The sequence below is a fragment of the Arachis ipaensis genome, chromosome B5, assembly GCF_059453495.1.
Source record: "Arachis ipaensis isolate K30076 ecotype BB chromosome B5, ASM5945349v1, whole genome shotgun sequence".
NCBI lineage: Eukaryota > Viridiplantae > Streptophyta > Magnoliopsida > Fabales > Fabaceae > Arachis > Arachis ipaensis.
In genome coordinates this window covers 8727730-8742604 of record NC_142440.1, presented here as the reverse complement: position 1 = coordinate 8742604, position 14875 = coordinate 8727730, and the positions used below count along the sequence as shown (strand labels likewise).

The window sequence follows — 14875 nt, the reverse complement described above, 5'->3', positions numbered from 1 at the left end:
TGCAAGCTTGGTTGTTCATCTTTCTTTTTTTTTTTTTTTTTAAATTATTGTGGTAACTATTTTTTTATTTTAGCTGTCATTTTCCAAACTGCTAAGCAATGGCATCAACTTTTACATCTTTGAAGTAGCTTTTCAGTTATCATGAACGTGTGCAAGTCAATAAATTTTGTGTTGCCAATCTTTAAACACATTGTGTCAGTTGCAAGTACAATGCAATCTGAAAATATGAATCATATTTCTCCGTGAATCTTGGTATGTATTAATTAATTAATTAATTAATTAATTAACTAACATACGTATGCATTTGTACCAATACCAATACGTATGTGCTTTCTCCATTATTATTTGTGTAAATCTTATCAAATTAAAAAAAAAAAAAGATGTTCTGAATTTGCTGTGCATTATGTAAAGGCAACCACTACACTATATATAAAGCTACGTGGCTAGAGGCACCTGTGGCTTTCAAAAGATTCGCATCTCTAATAATATAAGGTGATTAGCTCTATAATAATCTTAGCTTCTCTGTTGCAGGGACCCATTTAATCGAGAGTAGTAGTGGAAGGTAACGCTGTGTTTTCAGAACAAGCTAAGTGAGAAGCAAACAAAAATTATAGAAGAAACGCAGAAAACAAGAGTGCATTGGATCGTAGTATTATATTAATATGAAAAAAAGCAGAGAAGATAAGATAAGATGATTAATTGTAATGCACAGAAAAAGTGGTCCCTTACTTGTTTTTTTTTTTATCATCATATATCATAATATATAAAATATAAATATAAATCAGATTAAAAGCAGTTTCACTGGAATTGCGTAAAACCTCAGCTAAAGTGGAGAACTAACCTTACATGTTGTCGGGCGTTTCTCACGAATTAACCATCGTTGCTACTAATAAGTTAAGGTAGGTAATAAACATTTTCAGTGATGCTGAGATATAGCTGTGGAAAAAAGTGTATATGGAAAGGAACACATCATAATATAAGGTACGAGAACTTTTTCTAATTGACACTGAGGGTAAACAGTTGAAATTAAAGTGAGGGTAGTCGTATACGTAATACTCTCTATGACTTCATTTGGAATTGGAAGAGAGACTCACACTGAAAAATAGGAATTAAAAAATAGAGATTAAATTAAGTTTTTGTATTATTTTTAAATATGTAGTATAAAATATTCAGAATATAATTATATCTTGATATTTTATTTAATTCAAGATAAATATGGATATAAAATGAGAATATTTATTAAAAAAATATTAAAATTTTATTTTTTATTTTTAAAAATGTCAGTTTATTGTATCTCCATTTTCTAGAGATACTAAAAGAACTAAAATTTTGTATCTCAAATTGAAATTTTAATTCTAATAGTCATGAAATACAATACTAAATTTTAATCTCTCAATTCCAGTTCCGTTTCATGATGGAAACAAACACTACCTATATACATTCAATTCATCTTTAATAATTTACATTATAGTGAAATTCAATTCATCTTTAATAATTTACACTATAGTGAAATGTGCAGAAACTTTTAGGAAGGGTTGATTATAGTTATTACTTATTAATTAGATGTCATATATTTCAGTTACCCCGCTAGAATATACATTACCTTGTACAAATACAAAGTAATAAGTTACCTTTTGGCTTAGTGAAAACGTGAAATATAGCATCTAATAAGATCAAGAGCAGAGTCAACTCTCTCTCTCTTTCTCTCTCTCTCTCTCTCTAGATCTCTTTCTAAAAGTGGCAACTACTTGTTATAGATAAGCTGTGCAGTGTGCACCATTTATTAACATGGAACCCTTTAATTTCTGATCTGGTGAGGTTTGTTATAGCTGTGACTACTGTGCCTCTGCTTGCAGGCATCTATCTCACATTCTCACCATAACTGAACACTTAAAAGTAATTAAATCTGAATGCAGAATTGTGTTGTGTTATTTCAATGAACTACCACTGTACTTTAAAATTAAGTGCTGTTTCTTACTACACCAACAAATTATATTGGACCCTATGTAGCACCAATTAACTGATTCCTATTCACTATGTACTGATGATGATTAAATTTATACATGAGTTTAGATGTGATACATAAAGTAGGCACATTTTTAACATGGGGATTAGATCGATTAAGCGAGATTTACTTTAAAAATGAGAGAATAGAAAAACTGCCAATGACAATTTAGTATGCAAAAGCAACTTGATACATCATACATGTACAAGTAGTTTATAACAAAGTAGTAATCAAATTAACCGAAAACACATCTCTCCAACTTCTACCTTTGGCCCAATAGCAAACACAGATTATTATCAGAAGATAAAGTACAGGGGTGGCAATGGTAGGGTAGGGTAGGGTAGGGTTTAGATCCAACAATCCTAATTCTACGCGGGTTGAGAATATCCCAACCCTAACCCTACCTGCTCTTAACTCGCGGGTACCCGATCCTATCCGCGAGTTACAAAAAATATATAACATTATTATATAACTTGATAATAATCTAAAATAAAACTAATTTTTATGTAATTAGTGGTTAAGAATCTTTTGCATTTAGTGAGAGGTCTTTGATTTAACATCCACTTAAAACATATTTTTATATAAGTATATAACATAAATATATATAGAGTGCGGGTTGGTCGGATAGGGTTGAGACTCAACCCGCACCCTATTCGATCCGCACGAGAACCCCACCCGCACTCTACCCTACCCGCTACGGATCGGGTTGACAACCCTACCCAATTGAGTGGGTCGGATTGAGTACCCGCGAATAAGGTACATATTGCCACCCCATGTGTATTCTCAAGCCAAAATTATTTTAGCTTTTAAAGTCAAAATCATTAAAAAAGACTATCAAGTAAAAAAAAATCATTCAAATTTGAACAAAAACTTAGCAAGAGGTTAAACACCCTAACTTAACGAAGGACTTTTAGTTTTGAGGTCAAAACGAATTCTCAGCACACCTTACTTAAAAATAAGGTGGATGGATAAAAGTTGCCTTACCAAAAATATTGTCTACAATTTTTGTTTCTTCAAAAGTATAAAAGATATTGGGTACAAACTGGGTACAATACTACAATGACTGAATTGGGGCCCAATTTCAATCTCAATCCATCGATGCAACGCGTGATGTGATGCTGTACTCAAAGGGTACGGCATCTGACAGTTATTTTTTATTTAATTAACACAAACCGAATAATAGAAGCCTTACATCTTGCCTGGCCCGACCCAGATATTTCCAATTTAGTCTTTTTTTTTTTAATTAAATTTCAACCTTCTTTCTTACATTGGTTTAACCAGTGGCAAACATATTTGCCTCCTAAATAGTCATACCTAGCTCGATTTCTGGTGGTTGAAAAAGAGCTTTTAGTGTAGTGTGTAAGTGGGGGGTGTATATTAGCTATGACAAAAATTATAAAAAAATTAATCCTTAATATTTCTAGAAGTAAAATTATAAATTTGTTTTTCGTCATAATATTATGGTCTTCCAGTCCTTTTTAAAAGTTTGAGCAGTGCTTACAAAAAAAAACTTCCGAACCAATATAGGAAAATTGACATTCGTGACCTCTATTAGTTAATAGGATACAAGCTAAAAACATTGACCGGCCCAAAGCCCAATAGATCTCATTTAACTGAATAAATGAATGAAGAGTTGATACCGAAACCTTGAAAACCGAAGCCTCTCTTGCCAAACACAATGAAGCAAAAACTCGTATATACCAAAAGCCCATATATAATACTTACTTATTAACTAAAGCTTTTTGTCCAAAAATCAGAACTCTAGCTTTGACATTCATATGTAGCCCGAAACGGCAACTTTATCTTTTAAAAAGATAGCAGGACAGGCAAGGACTTGGACTGATGGTGATAGTCTCATTTTTGTAAATCAAATAGTGAATAAATTTCTTTAAGTATTGTATAAGAAAGGATGTACCATAGGTGAGTTTGTAATGCTTGTAGTTGAGAGTTATCCAAGTCTATTTAAGTAAAAAAAATCATATGAGAGTGTTGAGTAAAATAAATATGGAAAAAGTATTGAAAATAAATATTTTTTAATTACTAATCATATATTTTTTTTCAATTTTTTTTCTAAATAAAAATGTAAATCTTTAACATTTTTTTAAAACAAAGAGAATATTTTATTTTATTAAAAATAAAATATAGAGTTAAAGATTTAAGACAGAAAAAAAAAGTGATAGACTCTAAGGAGTACGAAGGGTGCCTATTTTTTTGGAGGATAAAGATAAAGAAAAATAAATTTTTAACATTTACTTATTCATTATTTCCATAATCAATTATTGTTAAAAACATTTGGTTCCCTAATAAAATCAATCACCACAATTCTATCTTGTTGGATAGGTACTCCGTATCAAACCACCAAATTTGAGCAACAACAAAAATCAGCTATATATGTTCTTACACATTGTTGCACAAAATACTCATTCTATAGGAACAGTGCAACTCTGTATGTAAGGTAAAATCTAGCTCATTACTGCATTGCAATGCACATGTGAGTCTATTAAAGGGAAGAAGAGAATGAGTGATTCACAAGTTTTGATAAAACATAAATATATATAAATTTATTAATGTTGATTTGTTCGTATTTGGAACATTTCTGTATTTTTTTGTATTTATAAACACCGTTACTCCACCCTCATTACTCCTGATCGATGTTTCGAACCCTACAGTACATGAGCACCAGAATCTCATCATTCCCACACTCTCCTTCTTAGCCGTTGGATACGTCTAGACAAGTAGCGCAACACACGGGATCTGTGTGGGGGCGCAGCATAACAGAGAGCGTTGATTGAAGCATTCATTAATCACAGCTGTAAGGCAGTAGCTTCTTAGGTCCCATATTTGGCGCCAATGCCCATGTGACCACCCTCTGTCACACTGAAACACTACCCCTCTGCCTCTTTACTCAACAAAAATAATACTCCAATAAAATAATCAAACACCGCCCTCTGCCTCTCTTTCACTTGTGACTTCCCAGTTCTTGCTACTAGTCACTCTTCTTCTCACCAATGGCTACAGCTTCTCTCCCTCTTCTCAGGATTATTGTCCTTGCGGTCTGCTCGTTCCTTTTACTATGCCTTACTCTGAGCCCGAACGCGCTGGCCATAGCGCAGATCGAAGAAACGAGCTTAAATCTGATGTCAGACGCACTGGAATGGCCAACGGCGGCCATGTCTTCGCTGTACAATGCTGACGTGGAGGAAGAGATCGAAGATGAGGAGGTAGAAGGAGGCCGTGGTAACGGACGACGATCCCTGTTCTGGAGGAGGATGAGGTACTACATCTCTTACGGTGCACTCTCGGCGAACAGGATCCCCTGTCCACCACGATCCGGTAGATCTTACTACACACACAACTGTTTCAAGGCAAGAGGACCCGCTCACCCTTACACTAGAGGTTGCTCCATCATCACCCGCTGCAGGAGATAGATGACAACAATCGCATTCTTCACCATTACTCCACAACACTACTTTGTTTGGATATGCAAATAAAGGATCGCAATGTAGGTTCTCTGTTTCTTTAATTTATTATGCAGTACCTCTACTTATAATTCTAGATCTGGCTTTTTTGGAATTTAGTGATGATTTTGTTACCAAGTGTGTCTTATTACTTATGAGGTGGCTTTCTTCCGTAGCTGCGTTGCATCACCTTATTGCATGCGCTGCAGATATGAAATGATGGATGTGTTTTATTCCTTTGTAAACTATGAATCAAATTCATGAAAATTTTCAATTTCTAAGCAGAAATCTGAAATTTATCTGTTTCTTTTTAGGTTGTTTACGATTATAGACCAAATTTGTGTCAATTTTGCTGCATTAATAGTTTCTGTTAACTCGAATTCAACTCAATTGTAAAAGAAAAGGATAAAAACCAAGGCAAAATGATACGGATCAACCCCTCTTCTTGCGCCAAAGATCTAGATTCATTATTGTATACTCTTTCGTATGTATGGCGTAACCCAATCCTTAGTTTTTTTTAAATTCCGAATCTCTTATATTTTTTTTAATAAAAAAATATATCTAATCTAAATAAAAAAAAAAGTCATTCTTTACCTTGACAGTAATATATATTAATCCTAAATATAAAAATAATAAAAAAAATACTAGGTATAGGTATATTATTATGGGAGATTAAACTTAAATGACTCTGGTACTTGTAATTGATGAAGAAATACCTAATAATCAGTATATTTATCAATTTTAATCAGTATAGGTCAAAGCCAAATGTTGTTTGAGAAGTTCTAATTGATGAAGAAATACCTAATAATCAGTATATTTATCAATTTTAATCAGTATAGGTCAAAACCAAATGTTGTTTGAGAAGTTCTGTTAAATATCAAAAGTTTATGGCGAGAACTTAAATTAAATAACAATAATGATATACCGAAAATTGCATGTAGTATTCAAATGTTAATCGACTTAGTTTAGTTCTTCAATACAATTAGTATAATATATTTGTTTTCTTCCTGGCTAACAGTTTATCGTACTATATCAAAGAAAATAGTAATTTTTTTAAAATAAAAAAACCTTTTAATTAAAAAAAAATCTCTCCTCATCTTTTAGAAATTTTTGTGTGTTTTGGGAGAAGTTATTTCTCGGTGAATTTTATCATATTTATCTATCTAAAAATAATTAAATACACTTATAATAATAAAATAATATTTTTTTGTAAATAAAGATATCATCTAACTCTGTGGATTATTTATAATATTTTTTTTTTTATTTTCTATGTGTATTGTTGATCATTGGCATATATTATAAAATTTTTTACCCTGTATTTTCAACATTTTTTCATTATGTTTATTCTTATTATTTCGTTTTATATTATATTTAAATATGATGATTATTCACTAATATTGGTACACTAATATTAATTCAATTTAAAATAAATAATATTTGTTAAATCATAAATTATTTTATAATGTAATAAATATTAATATTAGTGTGTACTCATAAATATTAAATATTAATATTAATTAGTTGTATATTCATTAATATTTTTTATAATGTAATAAATATTTAAATGTAACATAAAGGATAAAATGGAAGAATAAAGATAAATATAATAAAAAAATAAAAATGGTTGAGAATACATTATAAAAAAATTTATAGTACATATAAAAAAATTATCATAGATATGATAAAGGTAGATGATATTTTTATTTAAAAAAATATTCTGTTATTATTTATAAGGTGTATTTTATTACTTTTAGGAAGATGGGAGGATAAAGTTTATTAGGCGAACTTCTCTAAGAAAAATTTATGGATTAATTTTTGTTTGAAATTAATTTTTTATTTTATTTAAAAAAATTCTAAAAAAATAACATTACGAAAACAATAGATTATGACGAAAAGGATTTGATCCTTACAGCACACAGATCTTAGTTGATCTTAATTTTGACAGTCACGGTAGCGTGTACTATTATATAAGAGGGTAAAGTATACTTTTTGTCCCTGAAATTTGACAAAAATTTTAAAAATACCCCTAAGTTTTATTTTGTTTCAATTTTGTCCTAGAAATTTTCGATTTGTATTAAATATACCCCTAACGGCTAATTTTTCAAAAAATTTAAAACCAATTCAACAACAATTTCATAAAAACAACCCTCAACACAAGCAAATCAAGCATAATTTTCATGCATTATTGTTAAATTGGTCTTAATTTTTTTGAAAATTTAGCCGGTAGGGGTATATTTGATGCAAATCGAAAACTTTTGAAACAAAATTGAAACAAAATAAAACTTAGGGGTATTTTTGAAACTTTTATCAAACTTCAGAGACAAAAAGTATACTTTACCCTATATAAAATATAGTATAAACCTTCAATGAAAACCAACTACTCCAACTGCTCGGAACAATTATTAATGCAATCACTATTAAGTTACAAAGCCAATGGGCAGTCACCACTACTTCTCATATGCGACATCCGTGCTTCCCTTTGCTCGCCCTTTAATTCAAGCAAATGAGAGTTTGTCTGTGTAGTATTTAATAGTATACTTGTTATTTACTGTCATTTTAAAATAGGGTTTCATTGAGAAAATAAAACTAGTAAAAGGTTTCTGTTTTGATTTTTCTATAACAAGTGACTTCAATAGGAATATCAAGTTTTAGTAGGAAAAAAAAATATTTCCAGAGTTTAATGCATTAAATGTGTTGGAATAATTTAAAAAAAAAATCTATTTCTATCAACAACATTTCTTTAATTGTACTTTTCTATACATATCTCGTTTAAAATGTTAAAATTTTATATTTTTAAAATATTATATTATTAATAATTTGATATTTTTTAAGTATTTTTTTGTTGAACTTATATATATATATATATATATATATATATATATATGTTGAACTTATATTTTAAATATAATTATTTATGGATTTTTTTTTCCTTGTTATACAATTATTTACTGACTTTTAACTCTCCAGACTACGTAAGCCTGCTCTATATATATCTTTTGTACAGGCTCAATTATTGGGATACGCGGATCACCAGTAAGATAACATAGCCCAGTTGTCATATTCAAGAGATGTTTTTGGTTTATTGTTTTTGGATTGGAATTTTAGTAAATTTTAAGGATATCAAAGACTTGGCCCTCATACAAAAAAAAGGTATTCGGCCCAGTAAAGTTAGGATTAGTTTGAGCTGCTATCATTTGTTTTTAATGTTAAGAAAGTTAATTTGAGAAGTACAAAAACAAAAGTTAATCTAAGACCCCACTACCAAAAAGAGTCTTCAGACCCGTAAGCAAAACAAGTTCACGGAGGAGCTACTGCCAAATAAACTCACTCATTTGTCATTGTTTGGAAATTATTCGTACTTTGGTCTAGATGCTAAGTAGTGGATAAAATCTTTAATACTATGTGTGAGTGTGGTGTGGGTCAGTGAATCTACTCCTAGTCCCAACACTATGTCTTTACCTCTTACCACTACCCACTTCTCACCTCCTCCAGCCACCTTAATTCTTAATTTTAAATTTTAAATTATAAATTAATTTTACTTAATTTATTATTTTTTTTAGTTTTAAATTTTTTTAGTTTTAAATATGGTAAAAATTTAGGTACAGTCAACTTTACGTAAAATTGATAACTGAGAGTCATTAGATAAAAATTTAGTCAAATAAGTCAAATTATCTAAAGGCTCCCAAGTATCAACTTCACGTAAAGTCGACTGCACTTGAATTTTCAACTTCAAGTAGTTATTTCTTGTCAATTATGGCTGAATTCATGTTGAGTCCATAATTTTTTTTTAAATGATCTAAAGTTCTTATTTAAAATTGAAAAATCCATCCGACCAAACATAAAAAAAAAAAAAAAACGTTAAGACCAACTACAATCGATGAACTTAGATATCTAAAATTTTATAACTTAATCCATAAATCAATCATATCTACTATGTACTCTCTTTTTTACTGTTAATACGTATTCCTTAAATACACATAAAAACACTATTAAAGTTGGAGCCTGTCATATAGGTTAGAAGAGCTGAGAGGAAGTTGATGATCTCGGTAATACAATTTCTTACCTGTGGATGTGAGCTAAGGTGCTAATCCTGTGATTAGTAAGGCCTTGTTGCAAATTTGCAGTAAGTTTGATGATTACTTGCGCTGACAAAGTAAAATTATATAATAGCACTAACAAACAACATACGTTTGACAGATTTTTTATAACATACATATCTAATTAGCCACACATATTTTCGTTAATAAAAGCTTTGTCCTGAGAGATTTTGTTTTCTATCAATATATCACCGACAAATTCTTTTCCTATCAACAAAAATAACTCCAAAAATAACTTTAAATTTTATTAAAGATAAAATTTTGATATAATTTAAAAAAAATAAAAATTATATTTTATTTTTCTTAAAAAAAATTATATATTTTTTTAAAAAATTTAAAATTTATATTTTGATATAATTTTTTACTGGTATGTTTGGAAAAATATAATCTTTTAATTTTTTAAATTTTGTAACTTTATGTCAAGTAAATTTTTTATTGTAAATGACTAAATTTTTTGAAAAAAAAATCTAGAGATCAAATTTTGTTCTAAATTTTTTTTTGTATCATCTAAATATTTATTCAAATATTGGCAAAAAAATAGATTAAATAGTCGTTTGTTAATACGAAATTTTTTTGTTTCTTATAAAAAATATAATATTTATTAATTAATACCTTTTACAATTTCACTAGAAAACCAACAACGGTAAAATCAATTAGCAATTTTTTTATTTTTTTTAGAGAACGTAAATCTAAATGATCATGAGAAACATCTAAAATCTAATAAAAAGACATCCAAAATCTAAAAGAAATATCTAAATTCAAATAATAACAAATGTCCAAAATTATTATAAAATTATTTTAAAAATTTCAAAATTTATTTTCAACATTCAAAATTATTTTAGAAATTCTAAAATTTACTTTAAAATTCTAAAATTATTTTAAAAATTGTGAATAAAAAGAAACATCTAGAATGTAATAAAAAGAAACATCCAAAACCTAAAAAAAGATTTTCAAAATTTTTTAAAAAATTCCAAAACATAACAAAACGAGACATCCAAAAAATTACTACAAGAAAGTCGTCGGATACCGTCGAATTTACTAGTGGATTTACCAAAAAAATTTGCCGGTAACATGCTTACTATTGGATTTAGTGCCAGAATAAATCTGATGGTATAAACCTCGTCGGTAACTGTTTACCGATAGATTTTTTCGTCCCCCGCTAATTATTGGTGGATATAAACTTAATTATGGAGCTTGTTACCGTTGAATTATTCTCCAATAAATTCGTCGGCAAACTTAAATTTTTTATTTTTTTTTTAAAATTGTTTGTAAATTCAATATATAATTTTAAATATTTAAATTTAATAATTTTTAAATTAACAAAATTCAAAGTTTTACAATATCTTAAGCCATAAACGTGACTTGTAAAATATAAAAAATAAAAAATTATAAAAATTCTGAGGACACAAATTTACAAGTCAAAAGTCACAATACTTAAGGACGATTTTAATACGAAATAAAATATTAAGAATGATTCTTAATCAAAAATTACGTTGGGGATGGTTTTGATTTTGACCCTAAACGTTAGGGACCAAAATAATACTTATCCCTAAATAAAACAACTAAACTACTGCAATGAACAACTAATTAACTAAAATTTGAATAAGTTATTTAATAATCATCCTAATCTTCATCTATCGAAAAATCTTGACGAGTTTCAGAAGCTTCCACATTGCCATATTCATTATCAGGAGTTGGATTTTCACTTGCATTAGCTTGACTCGGTGCCATTTCTGTTTAGAAAAAATGTAAAACAACAAATATTCAACAAGTCAGTTCAATATCATAGCAAGAATTCTACAAATTAATAAAAATTATAGAATTTTGTTCAATGCCAATTACATAAATCATGGGACAAAGAGTGAAAGAACATCAACAGATCAACTTTAAACAACATAAAATTCCTATGGCAACTGAAAGATCTAAGAGATTTAAGAGGCCAATTCACGAGCTGTTAGCATACATTGAATCAAAGCTAACCAATCTAATAAAGTTTTGGCACATCTTTAACAAAGAGTAACAAATTTTTTCAAAGATTAACAAGAATTATCAAAATTTTAGCACAATTTTTGTCAGCACAACAAAAAACAAAGCAACAAATCATAATTTAGTACAAAGAAAGCATTAGCTTCAATTCATGTCACAAAATTTTCAAATTCCAAACCATTAATATAATCATTAACTCAACAAATTCAATTAAAAAAAATCTAAAGAAAAATGCCACCAAATTTCTCAGGAAGTCTTAAATTTTGATTCAGCAGACATGTATCAAACTTGATAATTGGCATGCTCACTTAATTGTAAAATTGAATATCACAACCAAATTATCAAAACCAAAATTTTCCAAACCTCCACCATAATAAATTGCAAGAATTGATCAAATTTCAATGATTCACTTCACACACAGATCATGGACTCACTATGTAGACATAGCACTAAGAATAATAAAGAGCAAAAACAATAAAGAAACCAAGAACACAACACAACTGAACAATTAAATAAAACTAACAAAAAAGAAAACAATAAAGAAGCAAGAACAACCTTCCACAGTTTCACAACATAGTAGCTAGGCAATCATCAACAAAATGTGTTCTCAAAAATCAAAATTTAAAAAAAAAAGAGTCATGTACCTAACAGAAGCGAGCAAGGCTTGGTAGAGAAATAATGGCAGGAGGTGACCAAGGTTGAGCTCGGTGGAGGGACAAATCGCGACTAGAGGCAACACAACTGGAGGCAAGACTAGAGGCGGCACGATAGAGGAGAATGACACAGACAAACATGAACAACGATGTAAAAGAGGTCGACGGTGGTAGACGCGAGTGCGAACGGAAGGGAGGCTAACGGGGAGGTGATGAAGGCATCATTGGTGAAGGTGCGAGCTTAGCCTCTATTGTTGAGAGTGCGAGCTTAGCTTAGGGTGAGAAACTGAAAGTGAGAAGGAGTGTGAGAGACTAATTGATGAGGAAGTGAGGGTTCTTAATAAATGAGGGTCTCTAAATTAGGGTTCCCTAATTATTACTCTCAAAAAATTGAATCTGATGGTAATTGTTTTACCTGATAAATTCATTGCTAAATCCACCATTAAACCCGCCTCTAACCTCTGACGATAAATTCGATGGAATTCAACATTTTTTTTGCAGTCAATATTGAAAAAAGAACATCCGAAAACTAAGAAGAGAAACATCTAAAAGACAAACTATTTAAAAAATCATTCAACCCCCAAAATAAAGAAACATCTGAAACATAAGAAAAAGAAACATTCAAAACTTAGGAGAAAGAAATATTCAAAATCAGTAAAAAGAATCATTCAAAATCAAACAAAAGAAAAAGAAATATCCGAAATATAACAAAACTTAGCAAAAAATGAGATATCCAAAAACTTTTTTAAATTTGTTGGGAGGGAACATCAATTCAAATTATCATGAGAACATCCAAAATCTAATGAAAAAATTTAAAATCTAAAAAAAATATGTAAAATCAAATAATAACAAATATCCAAAATTCATTGTGAAATTATTTTAAATATTCTAAAAATTTATTTTAAAAATTTCAAAATTTATTTTAAAAATTCTTAATTAAAATAAACATATAAAACGAAACAAAAACAAGATATTCAAAATTGTTTTAAAAATTCTGAAACCTAATAAAAGTAAACATCCAAAAAAATTGGAAAAAAAAAAACAAACTAAAAACTAAGCAAGAAACATCTAAAACTACTAAAAAAATCATCCAAAATCCAAAAACAAAAATATCCAAAATATAAGAAAAAATCGTCTGAAACTTATGATAAAAAATATCCAAAGAGAAGAAGAAGAAATGAAGGAGGGAGGGCTCTAGTGCACATCGTGACGGAGGGAGATGCGATGTTCAGCGGGGTGCGCGATGCGAGGAGGGAGCCGTGGTGGTTGGCTAGGCTGCGCGATGCAAGGGAGGGAGTCGCATTTGTCAGAACGGGGGCTGATTTGAGTGACAAGGGTGACACAATGGAGACACGATGGCGGCTCGACGGTGCAAGAGGAGGCAGTCATCAAAGGTATCGTGGATGAGAGAGAGAGAGAGAGAGAGAGAGAGAGAGAGAGTGCGCGCATATAGAGTAGTTTGTAGTTTAAGGTTGTACGACGCGGCTATGGAGAGGATGCAAAAATGATTTTTTTTTTAATTTTAAAATTAGAATTATAGGAGAGTTGGCTGAGTTGGCTTTTACTATAGTTGACTCCCTATACTAATCTTTTTGTTACCAAATTGATAATTAATTTATAAATTTAGCCAAAATCATAATATTTTTTACAGAATTTTAGTCGGTAATTAGCATTTATTCAAAGGATTATCTGTTTACAATAAATTTTCACCAAAATAATCGAATTTTATCGACAAAATCATCAACTGACTCTTGTATCAATTAAAAAATTTTGTGAAAATTTCACCTTGCTCATTATCGACAGAAAATTCATTATAAATTTGTCTGCCAAAAAATTAGTTGTTGTTTAATAGTATAGATGTAAACACACACACACATACTTGTTTCTATTATTATTGTCCCAAAATAGCTAGCAACCAGTGATTTGATGCCAGCCATCAAATTTGACCTTTGTCCGCTGATAATATATATTTTGGTCTATTGCCAGATGTGGGAATTGACTAGTAATATGTAACATATTATACTATGGAAGTGGTTTACTTGTTCATGTGTACCCTTCAGATTTAATATAAATAATGCTAATGGTGAGAATATTGTGAGTTTTGTTTGAGTGATGTTGTAGGTGTTGGCATCATAGTAGAGCCAAGACCGGTTCTGCCGTTACAATTAAGAATGGGGACGTATTTTGATGCTGTCCATGTACATTGTGATGTGGCTATGTCAAGCTAAAGTGAAGCCAAATCATGTTGTTAGTTTTGGGTTGACAATGTAACCGAATGAGCTTTTTTTTGGCATTGATGATTTAATTTATCTTTTTGGTTAGTGTCTCACTTTATTATATAGACTGGTGGGATTTATTCCAAAAAAAAAAAAAAAAAGAAAGAAAGAATCATCGAGCCATTGGGTGAAAAAAATAGAAAACTATCATTAGTTAATGGCATTGAGAATTTACATATTATTTTGTCAATGGAAAATGCATTGGGCTTTTTGTTTGTTACTCTTTAACTCCAATGGAATTGACATATTTTAAGATATTTGCGACGTAGATAAGTGAGATCGAAACACGATCGAACTGCTTTCCATATTGTTTTTTGGTTTCTGATTTATTGTTTAGTAAATGTTAATGTAATATGTTACTTGTGGGCATATGTTTTAAGAGGTCCAATTTATTTTAATT

At 29.8% G+C, this 14875-nt stretch overlaps 1 protein-coding gene across 1 annotated transcript; it reads left to right on the top strand.

Annotated features, from left to right (window-relative positions):
• The first annotated feature begins 4728 nt into the window (after positions 1 to 4728).
• On the top strand, positions 4729 to 5751 carry RALFL34 (ralf-like 34). Its single transcript, XM_088486147.1, has one exon. It carries the CDS (start codon positions 5014 to 5016, stop codon positions 5431 to 5433), a length of 420 nt encoding a protein of 139 aa, XP_088342273.1. The 5' UTR covers positions 4729 to 5013; the 3' UTR covers positions 5434 to 5751.
• The last annotated feature ends 9124 nt before the right edge of the window (positions 5752 to 14875 follow it).